The sequence below is a fragment of the Antechinus flavipes genome, chromosome 1 (assembly GCF_016432865.1).
Source record: "Antechinus flavipes isolate AdamAnt ecotype Samford, QLD, Australia chromosome 1, AdamAnt_v2, whole genome shotgun sequence".
Classification (NCBI taxonomy): domain Eukaryota; kingdom Metazoa; phylum Chordata; class Mammalia; order Dasyuromorphia; family Dasyuridae; genus Antechinus; species Antechinus flavipes.
In genome coordinates this window covers 96,103,787-96,125,796 of record NC_067398.1, presented here as the reverse complement: position 1 = coordinate 96,125,796, position 22,010 = coordinate 96,103,787, and the positions used below count along the sequence as shown (strand labels likewise).

At 32.9% G+C, this 22,010-nt stretch overlaps 1 protein-coding gene across 1 annotated transcript in view; it reads left to right on the top strand.

Annotated features, from left to right (window-relative positions):
* The window catches only part of CNTLN (centlein), a 446,067-nt gene that overhangs the window by 267,257 nt on the left and 156,800 nt on the right, over positions 1 to 22,010 (top strand). Inside the window, exons 14-16 of the mRNA XM_051970804.1 lie at positions 7,991 to 8,091; positions 14,683 to 14,774; positions 19,575 to 20,998. Coding sequence (XP_051826764.1) covers positions 7,991 to 8,091; positions 14,683 to 14,774; positions 19,575 to 20,998 — 1,617 coding nt within the window. The remainder of the gene's footprint in view (positions 1 to 7,990; positions 8,092 to 14,682; positions 14,775 to 19,574; positions 20,999 to 22,010) is intronic.

The window sequence follows — 22,010 nt, the reverse complement described above, 5'->3', positions numbered from 1 at the left end:
ACTCAAATATGGAGCCATAATCAAGATAAAACAAGTTTTATCAAGTTCAGCAGCTTGTACATTAAAGAATCTTAGGGCATGTAATATTATATTCTGGAAACTAAAAGAGCTATTACAATCAAGAATGACTTAGTGCAATAAGTATAATCTCTGGGGGAAAAATGGATATTTAATAAAATAGAGAACTTTCAAGCATTTCTGATGAAAAGACAATAGATGAATGGAAAATTTAACATTCAAATGCAAGATTCATGAAAAGCATATAAAAGTAAACAGGAAAGAGGAATCATAAGGGATTCAGTAATATTTAACTGCATGGGGAGATGATACTTGTACCATCTAAAGATTTAAGAAGCATTGTACACAGTATAAACAATATTATGTGATGCTCAAGTGTGATGCATTTGACTCTTCTTAAGAATGTAGTGATTCAAGACAATTCTAATAAACTTGGAATGGACAGTGTCACTCAGTTCTGGAGAGAACTATGAAGACAATGTGAATTGAAGCAAAATATTTTCACCTTTTTGTTTGTTTTCTTTCTTGTTTTCCTTCCTCCCTTTTTGGTTTAATTTTTCTTTCATAACATGACAAATATGGAAATATGTTTACAGGGATTGCACATGTGTAATCTGTATGAGATTGCCTGCTGTCTAGGGGAGAGAGGATATAAGGAAGTGATGGAGGGAGAAAAAAATTAGAAGGTAAAGTTTTATAAAAATGAATGTTGAAAACTATCTTTACATGACTTTGGAAAAATAAAATATTGTTAAAAAAAAGAAAAGTTCCAAAAAAAACTGATGCAGAAATTTTAAATAATATACTTGCAAGGAGATGAAAGAAATATATCACTAAAATCATATACTGTGACCAAAAAGGATGTATTCTAAGAATGCAAAGCTTGTTCAGTATTAGGAAAATCATCATCATAATTTACCATACCAATAACACTACCAACAGAAATCAGAGGATCATCTTGATAGATGTAGAAAAGCTTTTGAGAAAATATAATACCCATTTTTAATTAAAATACTAAAAATCTAGAAATAAGTGGAACTTTCTTTAAAGAGACAAATAGTATCAATTGACTATTACAAGTCAGCATTATTTGGAATGAGGATAAGTCTAGATGTTTTCCTAGTAAGATCAGGGATAAAGGATGTCACCACTATTATTTAATATTGTACTAGAAATGCTAGCTTCAGCAATAAGAAAAAGCAAAAAAAAGTGAAGGAATTAGAATAGGCAGTGAGGAAATAAAACTATTACTAGAGACCCTAGAAAATTAACTTAAAAGCTATGAACAATGAACAATTTTAGCAGTCACAGGATATAAAGGAAACTCATAAATTATCAGCATTTCTATTTTAATGTCTATCAAAATTTTCTATAATTGACTTTGTCATTAAAAAAAAAAAGACACACAGAATTAACTGGTAAAAAGAACTCAAAAGAAGCAGATTGGCTAAATGGAAAAAGAGATACAGAATACCACTGAAGAAAATAATTCCTTAAAAATTAGAATTGGACTAATAGAAGCTAATTACTCCATGAGGCCTCAAGAAACCATAAAGCAAAATTAAAAGCAGAAAAATAGAAGAAAATGCAAAATATCTCATTGTAAATGTAACTGACCTGGCAAATAAATTGAAGAAGAAAATTTAAGAATTGTTGGACTAGCTAAAAGCAATGATCAAATCAAGAGCCTAGACTTATCAAGGGGGGCAGCTAGATAGTACAGTGGATAGAGCACTAGCCTTGAAGTCAGGAGGACCTGAGTTCAAATCTAGTCTCTAGACACTTAACACGTCCTGGCTGTGTGACCCTGGGCAGGTCACTTGACCCCAATTGCCTCAGCAAATTTAAAAAAGAAAAAAAAAAGACTTATCAAGGAAAACAGCTCTGATATCTTAGATCCAGAGGGTAACACAGGAATTCTGTTAATTCATCAATTACCTCCTGAAAGAAGTCCTCAAATGAAAACTCTGGAATATTATAATCAAATTCTAGACCTCTCAGGTCAGTCAATGAGAGTTTATCCAGCAATGAATAGTTCAGGTATTGTGGAGCCACAGTCAGAATGACATACAATTTAGTTTCCACATTAAAAGATCAGGAGGTTTATAATATGATATTCCATAAGGCAAAGGAACTAGGATTATAACTTAAGAATAAATTACTCATAGACGATCCTAGGTCACATATGGAGGTCACAAAACTTTCAGCTCTCCAAATTTCCTTCATAAAAAAACTATATCACCTAAGGGATATAGAGCAACAAAAATAAATAAAATTTGGGATAAAGCAGTTGTCCTCCTACGACAATTTGAGAAAACCCTAGGAAAAACTTAACTTTCAGGGAGGAAGATGTGATCTAAGTATAGCAGAAATACCTTCAGGCTCACTCTGCTGAATCTGCAAACCAGAAACAATTCTAAGGCAACTCTGCAGAATCTACTAACAAGTCCAGGGAGTAGCTGAATTGTGAGGTAGTCTCAACTTTAGAAACTCATCTCACAGTATGGGAGTATGATGTCTGACAAGTCTACTGTCAAGGGACACCAAACAAAGCTGTGCTGACCAGATGCATCCTGAACTGTGGCTGTAGAGAAAAGAAGCTAGCACACACCTGGTAAGTAGAATAGCAAAGGGGTTGGGATCCTGCTGGCTTTGGGCATTTCTAGAAGAGCAGAGCACAAGGTTCCAGATCCAGAGCAGAGAGGATAGCTTTAATTTACAGTCAGAAGCAGGACCCTAGGGAGCAAGATTATTTGTAGGACAGGTGGCTGGAGGTTCTAGCAGTGCCTTAGAAGTGAATGGGGAGCCTAGATAGACTTCAGAAAATAACAGTAAGAAGGACCTGAGGCTTGGGGCATTATTTCCCCATACCTTAGGACTTTGAACATTATACTAAGGTTGCTTAAAACAAAATAAAAAATTAAATAAAAATGGATTATATGTAAAAATTACTTTAATATCTATTGAGTAGAGAAATAAAAATTAAAACAATTTAGAGATACCATTTTATACATATCCAAAATGACAAATGTTATAAGGAAAATAGTATACTAATGAATTTTTGGTAGAGTAGTAGCTGTTCTGATTGCAAGGATTCAAGAAAACTTCAGAGAACTTAAGATGAAAAAATACTGCCCAATTCCAGATGAAAAAATGCTATCCATTTCCAGAGACATCTGCTGAAACCTTAGTTCAAATTGAAGCATCTTCTCATTTTCTTTACTTTTTCTTACTTTAAAAAAATATAATTATTATGGAAATATGCATTGCATGCTTTTTCACATAAATATATGTATACACATATGTATGTGTATGTTTATCTACATATGTATAATAAATATGATGGGACAGCTAGCTAGTGCAGTGGATAAAGTACCAGACCTGAAGTCAGTCATCTTCTTAAATTAAAATCTAATTTTTGATACTATGTGACCCTGTGCAATTCACTTAATCTGTTTGCCACAATTTCTTTATCTTAAATGAAGTGGTAAAAGACGTGGCAAACCACCTATTTTATTGTTTATTCGCTCAATGGATAAAGAAGGCAATGGTAGGGAGGAAGAGAATTTGGACCTCAATATTTTAAAAAAGTGTTAAAAATAAATGACTATGAGGTTCTTTGAGAGATATTGGATGGAAAAAAAATTCCCAATGAGCCACTTTCCATTACAAGTAGTTTCACTGGTTTTGATCTCATAAATTATTTTTTGTAATGTAATGGATCTTATGGGCCAGAACTCTGAACTTGAAACAAAGGATTCTTACAAGGTACTAAGTCAGTGGAATTGATAGAGACAATAGTTATCTAATTTAGCATAGTTCAGTATGATTGATTTAATCCTACAAGGAGATGTTATGGGCTAGAACTTGAAACAAGGTACTAAGTGGAATTGAGGAGACAATGGTTAAATCTAGTTTAGCACTGATTTAATCCTACAACATATAATGATTTCTTAGTGATATAATAATTGGTGTATACTCAGTCTGGGGCATATAAGCTAGAAGCCTCAGCCAGGGAGATTCAGAGAGAGACATTAGGAGAGAAGGCAAAGAACTGGCGGCAGGAGCTTAAGCTCTCAGAACCAAGGGGAGAAATTCAGTTCCATCTACAAGCCTTAGCCAGGAAGGACATTCTGAGGAAGCTAGAAGCAGAAGCTGGCAGAGGCAAAGGATTGGCGGCAGGAGCGTAAGCTCTCAGAACCAAGGAGAGAGATAGGCCCCTAAGAAAGTTAACTGGACCCCAGGAAAGAAGACAAGACTTTGAAGGAGACAATAAAAGATTTGGACTTTAACACCTGGCTGTACTTGTGGTGATTACTGAACTGAAACAAAGGCTGCTTCCAGAGACTCTCCCAAGAAAATCTCAACAGAGAACATTACATTTTAGAGAGAATATTACAATGAGGATTATGTATTTTTGTTTGTTTTGTAATCTTCTCTATCACTTGCCTATTGGAGAATTTTCCCTTTAGCTAACTCTCAATTTTATGGTATAACTTTTAATATTCAAGTTGAATATTATTTGCTATAAGATTTTGGTTTAACAAACAACTTTGAAGGACTTGAGAGCCCCATTAATACAATGATAGTTTCAGACAATTGATGATGAAGGATGTTACCTACTTCATAGAGAGAAAACATGGCAAATGTAAGAATTTGTTCCTTGCAAAAATATTTGTTACAAAAATAATCTCTTTCAGTGGTATAGATGGTAGATGAAAGAGAAAATCAAGTGTTCATTAAAAATGTTTTTAAAAAGCTGTTGATTTAGATTTAAATTTTGTCAAAGTCCATTTAAAATTATAATAGTTCCCTAAATAATTTATATTCTTTGGTGTATTGATTACTAGATCATTTTGTTCTTCTGTTGATGATCATTCCTTTGGTTATTCTACTGATTTAATTTTCTGTTTTTTATCCAGTATCAAGTGGTTTTTATGATTACTGTTTAAGAATGTAATTTGAAGCCTAAAAGACCTATTCCTCCTTTATTCCTATTTCCTTCAGGTTCTATCTTTTTTGTTCTTTCTCCATGTGAATTTTGTTATTTTTATCTAGCTCTATAAATTATCATCTTGGTCATTTGGGTGATATAAATTTGTAAAGTAATTTAGGTGACATTATTATTTTTCTTTCATTAATGCATCCCAAATTTGAACTATGTTCCAATTATTTAAGTTACATGCATATTAATCTTGAATCTGCTTTGGTAGCCTGACCATAGAAACTTAAGAAACAAAAAAATTAATCATATTGGATACAGTGCAATACCTTGCCAATGTGGTTTTGCAAAAAGTCTTTTCTATTATTTTTTAAGGGTAACTAATTACCTGTTTGTTGCACGTCTATCTACTCACAGGAGGATGAACAAGAATAAGATTCATTGATTTTGCCAGGGTAGAAAACCCAGGAAACAACGTTTTTCCTTTTCTTCTTATTTGCTGTCCTTCAATTATCTTTCCTTATCCTCATCTTCCTAACATCAACCTTCAAAATAAAAAAGACAAACAAGAGTCTTTTTTGATGATGTAACAAGATAATGCCTCTCTTTATTCTATTCCCCCAATATAGTGCCTGGAAAAGAATAGACTTATAAAAATACTTTTTGATTGGTAATAAGAAATACATTATTAATTTTCTAAGAAATGTGATTATAGTCTTAGTTACATTATTTTAGTGAATTTAAGAAGTTTTCTTTAGAACCCTATGGATGTCTCAATAACCAGTCTCTGAGAAACATTGAAATATAACACTTTTCATGGTTCCTACAACTGATGTTTCAGCATACCTATAATTAATGGTTCATTAAAAAATGAGAGTGAGCAATCCCAGATTCTTTTAGTTTACATTGTGTCCTTATTTTCTTAAAATGGAAAATGTTAGAGATGATTTAAATATATTTACATCAAAAGTTCATTCAATTATTATTGATATTATTAAAACATTTTTCCTTCCTGGAAGAACACCTTTGTTTAAAAGATACCTGCCCAAAGTGCAGAAAAATTCTGAATTTTCTATTATGGATTTTTATTATAAGTTTTGAAAACTAAAAATTTGCCTCAGTAGACACTAAAGATTTTTCAGTTCACTAAAATATATATTCTTTTTCTCTTCATGCACAAGGCCACTACTCTAGGCCAGGTCTTCATCATGTTTTGACTGTACTAGTAGCCTCTTATATATTTTTTGTTCCTAACCTTTTCTTTCTTTAATCTAACTTCCACAATCTGATCTTCAAGTCTTGCTAGAGCAACATATTTGACTGTGTCATTTTCTTTCTCAAAAATTGGAGCAAAAATCTTCCAACTTATCTGAGAATTAACAAAAGCTTTTACTTCTCTTTTCTTGAAGATTTATTCCATTGAACAATATGCAGCACAAGTGATTTATATGGAAAATTTCCTTTATATTTTTTCTTTCTATTTCTTTACCTAATTCTTATTTTAGCTTTCATTGTACTCTCGTAGTTTGGAATGGACATTTTAAAAGTGACTTGACAAATGAAAAAATTAACTTGAAATGGACAATTACTTATTTATCTTCTAAAACAAACATACAGCCATACATAAACACCCATTAGTACAAAACTCAAAACTTGTATATGAAAATTAGTACTGCCAATGTTGATGGTTTCATAAAGGTAAATCTTTTTCCCCCAAATACATGATTTTAGTTATTATGTGGTCTTTTGAAAAACCTTGATCTACTTATTTTAGATGAAGTGAAACAAAATTTCTTAGCATTTTTATTTTTTCTTGAAACTTGTACAATTCTAAAAGGCTATAAACTCTCTTTGGTATTGAGAGCCTTTTTTTTTTTTCAATAACTTTTTATTGACAGAACCCATGCCTGGGTAATTTTTTAATAACATTATCCCTTGCACTCACTTCTCTTCCAATTTTTCCTCTCCCTCTTTCCACCCCTTTCCCCAGATGGCAAACAGTCCTATACAAATTAAATATGTCACAGTATAGATGCAATATATGTGTGCAGAACCAAACAGTTCTCTTGTTGCACAGAGAGAATTGGATTCAGAAAGTAGAAATAACCTGGGAAGAAAAACAAAAATGCAAACAGTTTACATTCATTTCCTAATGTTCCTTCTTTGGTTGTAGCTGCTTCTGTCCATCATTGATCAATTGAAACTGAGTTAGATCTTCTCTTTGTCAAAGAAATCCAATTCCATCAGAATACATCCTCATACAGTGTCGTTGTTGAAGTGTATAATGATCTCCTGGTTCTGCTCGTTTCACTTAGCATCAGTTCATGTAAATCTCTCCAAGCCTCTCTGTATTCATCCTGCTGGTCATTTCTTACAGAACAATAATATTCCATAATATTCATATATTACAATTTACCCAACCATTCTCCAATTGATGGGCATCCATTCATTTTCCAGTTTCTAGCCACTACAAACAGGGCTGCTACAAACATTTTGGCACATACAGGTCCCTTTCCCTTCTTCAGTATCTCTTTGGGTTAAAAGCCTTTTACAACCTAACCTCTCACTACAAATTTCTAGTCTTCTTATACTTTATTGCTTCCCAGATAATCTTATTCTTCTCATAGGCGACTCTAATTTCCCATGTCTTCCCATCCCAAACATTTTCAGTGCCTATCCATCCATACCTGGAACCAACTCTCTCATCACCTTTCCATCCTGGCTTTCTTTAGGTTTGAGTCCTGACTTGAACAAGAAGCCTTTCAAATCTCTCTTATCTATTGCCTTGTTTCAGTTGATTGTTTTCTATTTGTTCTATATATAGATTGCTTGTACATAATTGTTTGCATAGTGTTTCCCCAGCAAGATTGTGAATTCATTCAGAACAGGGACTGTGTTTTTTATTTTTTGCATGCCCAGTGCTTAGTATAGTAACTAGAAAATAGTAGATGCAGTAAATGATTTGACTAACAATTACTTTTATGTTTTACTATATTAAAAAGTAGTACATTATTTTGAATTTTTAAATAGTGTGAATCTTGAAGAAGAATTGGATCAACTTAGAGTTTTTAAATCTATGGAGTTGGCTAAAATGCAAGAAGTGAATGCATATCTGGAACAAGAAAGAGAAGGTAAATTAATTCTATAAATCTAACTAACTATAAAAACAGACATATACACAGAGCTCTGTTTTCTACTCTTTCATGAACCTTTTCTTCTTGAATGCATTTGGTTTCCTTATTATTCTTCCTATTTCCTTTCCCTTTGCATGTGCAATCTCTCTTTTCTTTGGTTCCCTTTTTCTTCACCCACAATTTACTTTTCCTGTAAACTTCTTCTGAAGTCCCAGTTTTTTCTTTATTTCTTCCTTGATGATTTTAGCCCACAAAATTTTTTTCTAATTCCTATTGCATTTTATGTTTCTACTAAATAGCATTACATGTAATTATCACATCTACCAGTTCCTGTTTACATGGCTTATATTTGTCCAAAGATTACAAATTCTGTATGAATAGGAACTATGTCTTGTACTCTTTTTTTGCTCTATATTACCAATAATTGCCCTTGATAAATTGTAGTTGAAGGATAGTTATTTAATTAAATTGAAATATCATATTTTTTAATCTACCAGAGAAATGAGGAGGTAGACAAAAATGCAGATGAAGAAAAGCTAAAAATGTGATTCATTTAGACTTAAAAAAATTTTCCTGGTAGGATTCTGTAACAAAAGTTGTTTTAAAAAATGTGTCATCATGACTTCAAGACAGTTGATTAATCATTGAGCTTTGGCTAAGAGATATAGAAAAAGTAAATTGTGATAAATAGACACTATTAACACGTTTATGTTGGTGTTCTTGTTCTTCTTTAAAATAATATAATAATGATTCTCTCTGGGAGAGAAAGCAGGTTTCTAGGGGAGGTTTTCTGGAGGCAGCCTTAGTATCAGTTGAAAGTAATAATCACCCAAAACGCAGCCAGGTGATAAAAGTTCAGATCTTTTATTATCTCCGATATAGCCCGGTTAGCTTAGAGGCCTATCTCTCTGCTTGGTTCCAAGAGCTCCCTCCAAATGTCTCTAAATCCAAAGGTTAGTCCTTCAGCCCAGCCAGCCAAGTGGAAAATGGAATGAATCTCTCTTGCAGCTCTTGCAGCTTTGTCCTTTGCTTCTGCCTCTGCTTTCTTCAGCCTCCAATTCCACTCCACTCCCCATGTAATTCAGCTGAATTCCGTCTGAGAGCCTCTGTCTGTTTCTTATATGAGAGAGAGGAATTGTGGGATACAAGAGAGAGGGATTATGGGTTTTCTCCCATAGTGCTCTCTGGCCCTAAGAGCTTCAAGGGAGGTGGGAATTCACAAAGTTACACAGTTAATTTTGTGAATCTCCCATACTTGTGAACTCCAATGAGTAAAGGCATAAACACAAGCCTTGTATCAATTCTACTTAGTACCTTGTTTCGGATTCTGGCCCAAAACATCAACTCTAATGAGTTAGCAGTTTGTAAAGATTCCAACACATTTATGCATTGAGAAATAGAAATAGTAGAACTCACCAATCATTGCTTCTGGGATGTATGTGTTAATTTTTCTATTATTTTTCTGGAAAAGGAGTTTACAATACCATATCCTGATCTGAAGATGAAGATAAGAATTTATGGATAGTGAAATGTAGGAAGATTTTGTGAACCTCTATGTTATTGGGACAAGAAAAAACACCCTGCTGTAAGTGAGAGTTAGGTAAATTTAGAGATACATGATCCAAACTTTACTTACATAATGATAGCCTTTCCCCAGTTAGGTGATAGTGAAAAAGAAAGTTGGCCCCAGAAAAGGGGAAGGAAATTCAAGAGAGGACAGTGTAATTAAAGCTATATTAAGAGAGTCTCAAGATGAAGGAAAGATAGGAAAGGTAAGAGTTATTTATTGTGATAATAAGGACATCATTGGTGATATCAGGATAATTTCACTTGAATTGATAGGACGAAAAAGACTGATTGTGGAAAAAAAGTTGCATTGGGAAGAAAGAAAATGAACATATATAGTAGGAAATGTTCAGAGACAATGTGGAATTTATTATTTAAACTTCTTTTGGTCTAAAAGAAAGGAGAAGATAGGCTAATAATCAGTAAATTGAAAATTATTGCTTCTATGCTGAAGAAAATAAAGACATGGATATTGAGTTGAGCTGTCACAGTTTTCCTTATGGCAAGTTGATAATTTGGGTTCAGGTTCAGTCCCAACTTACCCTGAGGTCTGCTATCAAATAGTTCTTCAATTAGGAATCAAATATTGAGCTTCACAATGGAAGAAGAAAATATTTCAGGTACCTAGGTATAGTATAGTATGCCACAGGCAGGATAATGCAAGATCTAACAGTTTTTACATTAAAGGATTGGATATAATATTTTGGAGAACAATGGAGCTAGGATTACAATCAAAAATTATCTGCCCAACTAAACTGAATATAATCCTTCAGGGAAAAAGGTAGATATTCAATGAAATAGAGGGCTTTTAAGCATTCGTGATGAAAAGATCAGAGCTGAATAGCATATTTGACTTTCAAATACAGGACTCAAGAGAAGCATAAAGAAGTAATCATGAAAGAAAAATCATAAGGGACTTAATAAGATTAATTTGTTTACATTCCTTCTTGGGAGATGATACTTGTAAGTCATAAGTGCATCCTCATTATTAGGACATTATTAGGACAGTTAGAAGGAATATGTTTAGAGAGAAAGCACAGTTATAAGTTGTATATAAAGTGCTAATACCTAATAAAATAAAAAAAAATAAGTGATGGGAGAGGATTGTAGTAGAAGAAAGGGAAAGAATGAGATAGATGAGGAGATAGAATGCCATAAAAACGCAAGAAAAAGCTTTTAACGTAGAGTGGAAGAGGAAATGAGTGGAGAAGAGTTAAGGGGAAGTGAGTGAACCTTACTCTCATTAAAACTGGCTCAAAGAGGAAATAGCATATACACTCAATAATGATAAAGAGTTTTGAAGCAAATTTCTCTGATAAAAGTTTAATTTCTCAAATATATAGATAATTGAGTCAAATTTATAAAAAATAAGAACCATTCCCAAATTGATAAATGATCAAAAGATATGTTGTATAACCAAAGGGATACAAAATCATGCGTATCTTTTGGTCTAATGGTACCACTACTAGGCATATATCTTAAAAGAGATTATAAAAGGAAAAGTACAAAAAGTATGTACAAAAATATTTATAGCAGCTGTTTTATCAGAACAAAAAATTTAAAATTGAGGGAATGCATATCAATTGGGGAATAGCTGAATAAATTGTGTTATGCGATTATGATGGAATGCTATTATTGTATAAGAAATGATAAGCAGGATGTCCTCAGAAAAACTTTGAAAGTTCTTCATGAGCTTGTGCAAAGTGAAATGTATTACATACAAAGTAATATCAATATTGTGGGATGATCAGCAATGAATCAGCTAATCTCAGCCAAATGTCAGCCATACAGTGATCCAAGACTATTCTGAAGGATTTATTATGAAAATACTATTCATATCCAGAGAAAGAACTGATTGTGTCTCCATACAGTTTGACATGAAATGTACTTTTTAAAAAACTTTATTTTTCTTGAAGGGTTATTTTCAGGGAGGAAAATTCATGTTTTTTTCCCCATAACATGACTTATAGACATGTGTTGCATAAATTCACATGTGTCTTCTCAGTAGTGGTAGAGGTAGGCAGGAAGAAGGGAGAGAATCTGGAACTCAAAGTTTTAAAAACAAATTTAAAAAATTGCTTTACATGTAACTGGATAAAATTAAAAAGGAAAGAAAAATTTAAAAACCAAGTAATGAGCTCTATTGCCCTTTAGATTAAGGATAATGTGGAGCAAGAGCTTAAGAATTAGACTGTTTTTCAAAAAAGGTCACAATTTCATTCATTCTCTTGAACTTGTCTTCTTCTCTTTATCAGCGAAAGTAAAATCATTCCTTTGTAAAAGGAATGTAGTAAACTATAATTGTAAAAAAACAATGTAGTTAAAATTTTCATTGTTACTTATTATTTCACTTCTGATTCTAGAAGTCATTGTGGAATTCTGATAATTCCCACAAATTCTTTATAATAGAGCATAGTAGAATTAGCCTTTTATTGCGTTTTCTGTTCTCTATATGAGTACTTGCCATGTGTGAGATCTCCATAAAATTGTTTTTTAGGCAAACATGTTTGCCATCCGAACAGTATGGCCAGTTCATTACAGTAGAATTTGACTGTCTGGCAGTTCATCTTGAGAAGGGACTTTGGTGTCCAGTACCTTATCTTGCTAGTTGATCTTAAGAATTTTCCTAAGACAATTCAAATGGAAGTTACTCAGTTTCTGGGCATAGTGCTAGTAGATTGTCCAAGTTTCACAGGAGTACAGCAGTGAGGTCAGCACGATGGCTCTGTTGACCTTCATTTGGTAGGCACTCTTACTTACACTTCTATTCTCTCACACTTTCTTTCCAAGCATCCCAGTTGCTCAGCTAACTGTGGCAATGCATGCATCAATCTCATCATCTCTGTGTATATCTCAATTTCTCCATAAGACTTATAGTCCCACAGATGGAAGGTGTGATCTAGCTGGTAGAGAATCTGTTTTTTTCTGGTGTTAACTGTCAAACCAAAATTAGCACAAACAACAGAGAATTGATGCATATTCTGTTGCATCTCAGCCTCAGAGAGTGCTTTGAGTGCACAATTGTCTGTGAGGAATAAGCAGTTCATCAACTTTCTCTCCACTTTATTGTCTTTAGTAGCCTTTTCAAATTAAATAATTTACTATCAGTGTGGCAGCTGAATTTGATGCTATTTTCATCTTCATTGAAGTTGTCTGACAACATTGCTGAAAACTCTCAATGTCTCTGAAGAACTCTGAGATTGAATGTGAGACATGACAGACACTGGCACAGGACTGTCAAGCATGTTGTGCCCACCAAAGAAGGCTGTGTGCTCATTGAGCAAAGAAGAATTCCAGACGCTCAGAAGAAATGTGGGCTGTGCAAATTTGGAGACATCCCTATGCCAAATGTTCATAGAAACTATCTGTGCCTGACCTAAAGTAGAACTTTCCAATCTTGTTTTGGTCTGACCAGCCAGTCATATACATTGTACAATGGTCATAACAAAGTGATGTAATATTGGTTCTCTCTGGGCATGAAAAACAAGTCAAGCAGCAGAACTTAGTACAGTGTCTCCAATAATGTAGGCACAGATAAGTACTTGTTGGTTTGATTCATAGAAGTTAGGAAACAAATTTTGTTCTGTAAATTCAAACTTGAATACTAGTGGTGTAGGATCTCCTTACTTTATTTACTTTTATTTTATTTGGACAAATTTTAATTTAGTTGATTTTTAAAAATATGTCATTTCAGTAGTTTTATTTGTTAAGTAGATCTGCAACATCTATTTTTAATATATTTAACTATTGTTTTGTTCTCTAGCTTATTCATGTTGGTTTTTGAGACAAATAAGTAGTAAATATTGTACCCAGAAATACAGTGGCGATCTAGATAACTAAATATGCATAAAAGATGCATGTTATTTGCATATAATATTTGTGTATTGCTTTTAAAATGTTGTAAATGTATTCAGTACCACTGTGTAAAGGGAGTATAATTAAAAAAAAAAGAGAGAGAGCTAAGAGATTACTATCAAGGTAAAGGTACATATTCCCCAGGTAATGGAGTTCTACCTTTTTTAAGCTTTTGTTATTTGTAGAATAGTATTCTATTTATTTCATGAACACAGAAGTTGTAATTGAGTATGACATGTTCCAAAGACCAAAGAAATGCCTAATTCATTCTAACAAACTTATTAGTCACTGTTTAAACTAAGATGATTATTTCTTTATGAGTGAATAAAACTTTTCTCATTTTCCTTTGTTGATAAATCAAAGTTTTACATTGACCTAAAACATCCAAGTGTTTTAAAATTATCTTTTTAAACAATTGTTCTCAAGGCAACACCAACACCTATTCTTTTAAGCTTAGGTGATATGCAAATACATAATAGATTAATCCATTTTGGTTCACTTTAATTTAAAATCATAACAAAGATTTTCAGAGTTTTTTGGTAAACTGAATATTATTTTGTAAATAGTAAATTTTGTGTTCATCAGGAAAAATTTAGTTGCTTTTTGTAATGTTTTATAGACAAGTTCACTCTGCCATTTAAGTTTCTAATTGTCATGAATTCAGAACTTTACAGGAAAATTACTTCTGTAATTTATCCTGTAGAATACATGATCTTTCACTTAAAAAACTGTTTAAAGGTTCAGTCCATTCTAATTCTCTATTTGCTTTGTTGTTCATCTTCCTGGCAGGGAACCCAATGAACAAAACTAGTAGAGACTCTATAGATAAAATAGAAATGAATTCTGCTTTTAAAGCAAAGGTGTAATAGTCTACAAAAGAGTGAAAATATAGCATCTTTAACCTGCAGCAGATCTATTGTACCTTTGAAAAGCTTGTACTGTAGGAGGAAAACTACATTGTGATACTACAAAGATCCATAATTATGTGATACAAAGCCATGAAAGAGGTCTCTGTACAACTACTGGCCAAAAGTGACATTATTGTCACTTTTTGACAAAACTACATTATTCATAATTGAGAAACTATAAAACTTATATCTCTGAAGTGACTAAGTGATGTTGTAGTGGGGTATGAGGTGGCATAATATGTTATTTATTTTCTGCCAGACCTACTCTACAGACTTTGTGAAGATCAGGAAGTCAAGAATGATACTTCAGAGGAGAAGCTAAAACAAAAGTCAGATGAGACATTACAGAAGGTATATTAACATTTACTCTGGAACTAAGCAAGTTAAATTTAATTTTAACACATAGGATTGCAGTTTTAAATTAGCTCGTGAATTTAAACCTTTTAGTGAATATTTAATTTCAGTTCACTGGCTTGGCTTGCCAAAATTGCATCAAAAAAAATCAATGAGTTAAGGAAAAATGTTGAGACATGTGTGCTTATGTACAGATAGATTCAAATATTTGAGTGAAGGGAATGAAAACAATAGATATTAAAATGAAAACATAGCATTTTCTTACTATTTATAGTTTAGGAACAAGGATAGGAATTGAATCTGGAACGTTCCTGTGATAAAGAACTGAAATCTTCTCTAGCAATAGAGACCAGCACCTTCCTGCAACTTAGAAACCTTAGAGTTGCCCAGAGCTACAAGAGGTCAAGTATCTGGCTCACATGCCCACAGGTTGTGTGCGTCTGAGAAAGAACTTGGAACTCATATACAAATTAGATATTTAAACTGGTAAAGTTAGATTTCATCATAATCTACATACAATATTAAAAGTGAAAATGTCTAACTTCTAAGCTAAAGGAAAAACATGTGCATGTATTTTAGATTTCACATTATTTCATCATGTGCTTTTTCAGTTTTTAAATATAAAATATTTATATAAAATAAATTATTTACTTATTTAAATTTTATGATTAAAATCTACTCATAAGTTCATCATATATTTAGAATGAGCATCCTAGTGACTATGGAGCAGGTCTAATTTTAATAAATAGATATTGTTATAAGTCTTATCATTTAAGAAGTAAATATTATGATTCATATTTATGTGTTAATTCATATTTTAATACACAAGTATGTTATGTTAACAGATGTTCACTTAAGAGGGCTCAGTTGTGTTTTGCCATATGTTTTGGTTTATTTTTTAAAATGCATTCTTTAAAGACACATTCTTTAAATTGATTGCCATTTGACCAAAATGGATTTACTTTGCTTCTTAGAAATCTTTCACATTGGCAAAACATATAATAATAATATAATACATAATCTAAAAATATCAGTATGGTTATATTCATTTTATTATATTTCTGGAATAACTTGTAATAATTTATAGCCGATGATATGATCACATATACTTACAACACTTGCCATATGGTTAGGTAATGAAGGCTGTCATCTCGTTATTACTGAATGACAAACATCATGTTAAAATAATAACACAGAGAACAAGGAAAGCTCGAGTTCATTTATCTTAGGGTAGAATGTATAACTGAAATTATTTGAGTACTAACATCTAGCATATCACATAGTTTATACTAGCTTTATGTTTAAAAAATATAATTTTGTTTGCCAGATTCAATATGATCATTATCTCTTTAAATAAAAGGCATTGCACTGCTAATTGAAGGTGTAAATCCAGAGGAATTTATGTTTTATTTTACTGTAAATTCTTCAGTGTTACAAGTTTAAAAATCAATTTTAAGTGTTAAATAACATTTTTAAAAATTTGTCATTTTAAATTAGCATGTTAATTTATCACTATCATAGTTATAAGATTAATGGAATGATTATACCTTTCTTTTAGATAGTTTGACTTATTTTATGGTAACACTTTCCACTTCGACATAACAATTAATGCTTCATAGAAAAACATCCAGATTGGCTTGGAGAGAAAAGAACAAAATGGGTCAAGACTGAAGTATAGTTTTTATCTGGGAAAACTGAAATATGTTATTGATTGTATTTTTTAATTGCCAAAGTAACATTTTAAGTTCAGCATTATCAAGTGATTTATTTTAAATTAAATTTACTACTTTCCATGAAAAGAATTTATTTAAAACTTTTTAGTTAAGGAAGGAATAGTTGAACACGAAATCTTTAAAGAAAACACATATTTTGTTTACTATCTATTTGAAATTCTTCTTTGCTATTTCAGATGCTTTAGCCCAGAAGCCATGTGATTCTTCCCTGTTCCTCCCTTATTCTCCCTTTCTAAAAAATCGTGATATCTCTTTTACTTTTTATTGCATTTTGAAGCCAATCTGTTGATTAGCATATACTGATAATTTCAGTGTGCATAATGTTATATTAGGACCTATGGAATTCCCTTTACTATCTTTACTTGTAGTGCCCAACTCAAATTTGAGGACTGCTTTATAACATCAAAAAACTTTTTAGATCTTCACATGGTAATTAATACATGCAGTATGAATATTCATTAATAAAGAAAACACAGAATGGCAATGTGAATTTGATTTTAGTAACATCTTTAAATGAACCTATCCCCATCTTCAAAAATTTTCTGGAGTCCAGAGAGGGTAAGGATCTTGCACATGAGGAATATGTGAAAAGGGAGGGATTTGAACCCAGGTCTTCTTGATATTGAGATAAGCCCTTTATCTACTCTACCTCCTCTTTTGTATTTTGAAATTTACCTTGCTTAGGTTCATACCTAGTAAATTTCAGAATGAGGGGCATAGATTTAGACCTCAAAGGAACCATGAAGATTTTTTTTTATATTTTTATTTAGATTTAATTTTATATTGTACTTATAAGAAATTCAGGAGGCATGGATGAAAAGAGAGAACATTTCAGGGATAGGGACAGCCACTATAAAGTTAGAAGTAGAAGAGAATATTAGGTATAAGGAATAGTGAGAAGGCCAGGGTCACTGTATCCTAAAATATATGGAAAGAAGTCAAGTATAAGAAGACTAAGTGTAGGGAAAGTCTAGGTAGCACAAGGCTCTAAAGACCATTTTGCATTTGATCCAAGAGGCAGGCACAGGAATTGATTGTGTGTGTGTGTGTGTGTGTGTGTGTGTGTGTGTGGCATATGTTTGTGATGTATGTTGTTTATGTATTAGAGGGAGGAAGTAGATGACATGGTCAGATATACATTTCAGAAAGATTTTTCTCTAAACCCCATGGCCTCTTTTCCCCACATTATGTCAACAATTCAAAAGATCCACATGATTGTTTGAATATAATGAAACAATAATCAAAGGAATAATATTATGGAAGTATGCTTCTTAGAAAGTCTTTTCCTCATCTCTTACATAACTGGCAAATATAAGAACTTTTTAGAGTTACTATTGTTGCCAGTATTACTGACTTTTATCATTTTGGCTTATTAGTAACTAACCACTTTTTTTTTTCCTTTTTCTTTTGAGAGGCATTATTTTAAAAATAAACTAGAAGCCAGTTTTTTTTAAGCATTTAATAATGGAAATTCTGGGAGTAGAAATGTATTTTTTGGTACCTGTTCTTTGGCACATATGTACTTAAGAATAAATTTAGTAGATTCTAAAAATACTTGATTTAATGCATCTGAATTTACTTAGAATCCTCTAATAATACTTTGATAAATTCATTATACTTTCTTGGAGACAGGCAGTCATAACATAATGAATAAAGAGCTGGCCTTAAATCTAGGAAGACACAAACTAGCTGTGTGAACCTGAACAGGTTATTTAATTCTTAATTCTCAGTGATATAAGCAATTGTTTGAAAGATAAAGAATAGGTATTGACTTGAATTGATAGGGGGAGTTTCCTTTATCAGTGAAATCACACATTTAATCCTTATTCTTATTGGAGAGATTATTTCACATTATGCTAAACTAGCTTTTGTTATTCTAATTTATACTTAAATCATCTACTACTGATAAGAATAATGGTAAAAATATAGCCAACCATGGAAAAAAAAGTTCATTTTTTTTTTTTTAATCCTGTGGTAACCTAAGAACTAAAGAGTTCAACCTCTCCAGACCAGAGCAAAGCATCACTAAATTGAACCAAAATACATTAAGCTTTTCTCATCTGTGATGGCAAGATAAATCTAAAATCATTTGCCTTTAATTACAAAATATTTGCATTGGCTTCTTCAAATATAGGTTTACCCAGCTTGGGATAATCAGCAGTTGATTTAATTATCTGGCAAAACTGAAACGTTTTAGAGAACCAGTACCAATAATTTAGACAGATGACTTTGGGGAGGAAACCCTAGTTAGTTAATTAATCTCAACTCTATCCTTTGTGTTTTAGCTGTTAGACTAAACTTTCTGAATTCCAGACAAAAAGTAGCATTCTATAAACCAAAACTAAGCCAAAATGAGGAGCAGTGTACGCCATAGTTAGGACACTAGACTTTGCCAGGAAAACTTGGATTCAAATTCTCAGACACATGTTAACTGTGTCATCCTGGGAAAGCTACTTTATTTCTTCTTTGCTTCAATTTTCTTCTCTTTAAAAGAATGGAGTCGGATTTTATGTTCTCTGAAGTTCCTCTTTAGCTCTCAGTCCTTTGACACAGTAGAGTAAAAAGGAGCGATCAAATGTATCTTCCCAGAGAACCAGTATTTTTAAAAGAAAATATGTCCAAGATATGTTGCAGTAGTAGAAAATAGTAGAAAGAAAGATTTTTAGTACTCTTTAGAAATTTATAAATTTGAAATCATCATGATTTTAAAGATGTATTTAATTTTGATTCCAGTCATTTTGTTAGCTTTGCAGCTCATGCTCAGACTATATTAGCAATATTTATTAACTTAGATTTCTATTTCACTTTACCTAAATATTATTACCTTTTTTTTTTTACCATTTACTTACTTTTTGCTTAACACAGATGTAGCATTTTTTCATTTTAGAATGTATTCATTTATACTCCCTTAGAATTTATTTATTTATTAAGCACTCCACATTGATTTTGACCTTGTGGTAAAGGTAATTATTTTCACAAAATAAACATATTTTAAAGTTACAGTGGTCTCAACAGTTCTGGAGTTAACAAGGAAAAACATGAAACCATATATACTTTTTTTTAGGTAACTGATTTGGAAAAACGATTGAAAGATTTTGAGAAAAAGTCAAGGAAACTGAAAGAAGCAAATAAAAAATTAACTCAAGAAAATGATGAAATGAAATCTTCCTGTAAACAGCAGCAAGATGATGCAGAAGCAAAAGAAGAAGAGTTAACTCATCTACGGAAAGAGAAGGAAGATGTTGAAAGAGACAGAGCTATTCTTGAATTCAAGATCAGGGAACTGGAGGTAGAAACCAAGGCTGGACGGCAGCAAATAGTGGAAGTCAAGTTCCTAAACGAACAAGTGGCAGAAGTCAATTTTTTGAAGGAGCAAGGAGTAGAAGTTAATTCTCTGAAGGAAAGAATGGCAGAAATTAATAAGATGAGAAAAGAAAATGAAAAGCTGAGGATTCAGGTACAAGAAATAGAGGATACAAATCAAATTCAGAAAACTCATCAAATTCAGGAGATGCAGAGAATGCAACGGATGCAAGAGATGCAGCAGATGCAAAATATGCAGTGTATGAAGGAAATGCAGTCAGTAGAACCAAGACAAGCAATTCAGCCACTCCTACAGACCCCCAAACAGCCTCTAGTTCAGCTGCCAGCTCAGTTATCAGCACAAGCACCAGTTCAGGTACCAGCACAGTTACCAGCTCAGCTACCAACACAACTACCAGTTCAGTTACCAATACAGCTAACAGCTCAACTACCAGCACAAATATCCACTCAATTACCAGCAAGATTACCAACTCAGTTACCAACCCAGCTACCAGCTCAATTACCAGCACAAATACCCACTCGACTACCAACAAGATTACCAGCTCAGCTACTGACACAGCTACCAGCTCAATTACCAGTACAAATACCCACTCAACTACCAGCAAGATTACCAGCTCAACTACCAACACAGCTACCAGTTCAGCTACCAATCCAACTATCAGCTCAACTACCAGCACAATTACCAGTTCAGCTACCAACACAGATACCAGCTCAGCTACCAGCACAACTGCCAGCTCAGCCATCACCACAACTGCTAGCTCAACTACCAACACAGATACCAGCTCAGCTACCAACACAGCCACCAGCACAGTTACCAATACAGCTACCAACTGAGTTTCCAGCCCAGCTATCAACTCATTCTCTAGTCCAGCCACCAGAACTTCCAGCCCAAGTGCAGCTACCAGCACAACCTCTAATCCAGTTGCAAGTGGAGCCAGTTCAGCTGTACTTGGAGAAAGCTATGCCTAAGGAGCCCATTCTGGAAGTAGTGAGCACTGAACAATGTAGACAATGTAAGACAACTACCACCAAGGTTAAATTTAAAGCAGCCAAGAAAAAAGGTGCCACGGGACATCCCCAGGCTTTTCTCAATCAGTCCATCAAGGTTATGAGCAATATGTTTGAGAACTATAAGGACGACTGGGAGGATGTGAGTGAAAGCAGGTACGGCTCTCATTAACTTAGCTCTTTGGAGGGGACAGTGTGCATATGTAAAACTCTAGCAAATGGAGATTGAATTTCAACTACTGTCGATTTGGTATTCAGAAAAAATACTGTCAGATCCTTTGAAATATCTTGGGAGGTCTTGTTCTGAGCTTATTGACTGAAATTTGCATGCAAAATTAGCCACAACTGCATGAGTATTTGAATAGGTGCCAGGAAGCCCAAAAGAAGGCAATGCTTGATTTCTTCCAGTGATGCTATTTTCATGCAGTCATGAGGCTTGAAATTGACAGTTTGGCAGGTTGATTTAATTTGCTGGCCCTTTGCATATTCACCACTGACAGCTAAGGATTCCCAGGCAAGCCTACTAAGTCGGTTTAGTTATCTTGTGACATGCCGACCCAGGAGGAGAAACATTTTTTCCTCCTTAATTTAGTTAGATAAATTTTGAATGACCCATTTCAGCTTGTTACCAGATGTCTACAAGCTGTTTAACATCCTTTAAATTAAGAACCATCTTCACTAATTATTTCATGTATGTTTTATGCACAGTCATTGTACTAACTTTAATTGAATGATGGTAAAAAAAATTAGTTCTTTAAAGTTATCATGGTGCAGTTCTCCAGTCTTGAATCATGTAGCCCCCAGTGAATGGCAACAGGAATGCTCTAAAAATCTGTAATATTTCTTTCCCCAATCTCTGCTCATAGGTTCAGATTCACAAGGGCAAATGAGAAGGTAGTTTTTAAATAATCTTTGTTCATCATTTCTATATTTTATCCTGTAATTAAAAAGTGAATAACAGACCTGATTTTTAATTTTTCATATTATTTCAAAGGAATTAGTTTTTTAATAATATGTTTAAATTTTAAATAATATTTTAATTTTTGAAAATTTATTTATAGTATTGAACAAGTTTGATCAATTTTGCTATCATTGTGGGCCAATTTGTTAAAGTTGTTCTTTATAAATATTAGAGATTAGAGTTCTGGATATCATCTGATTCAGTTTT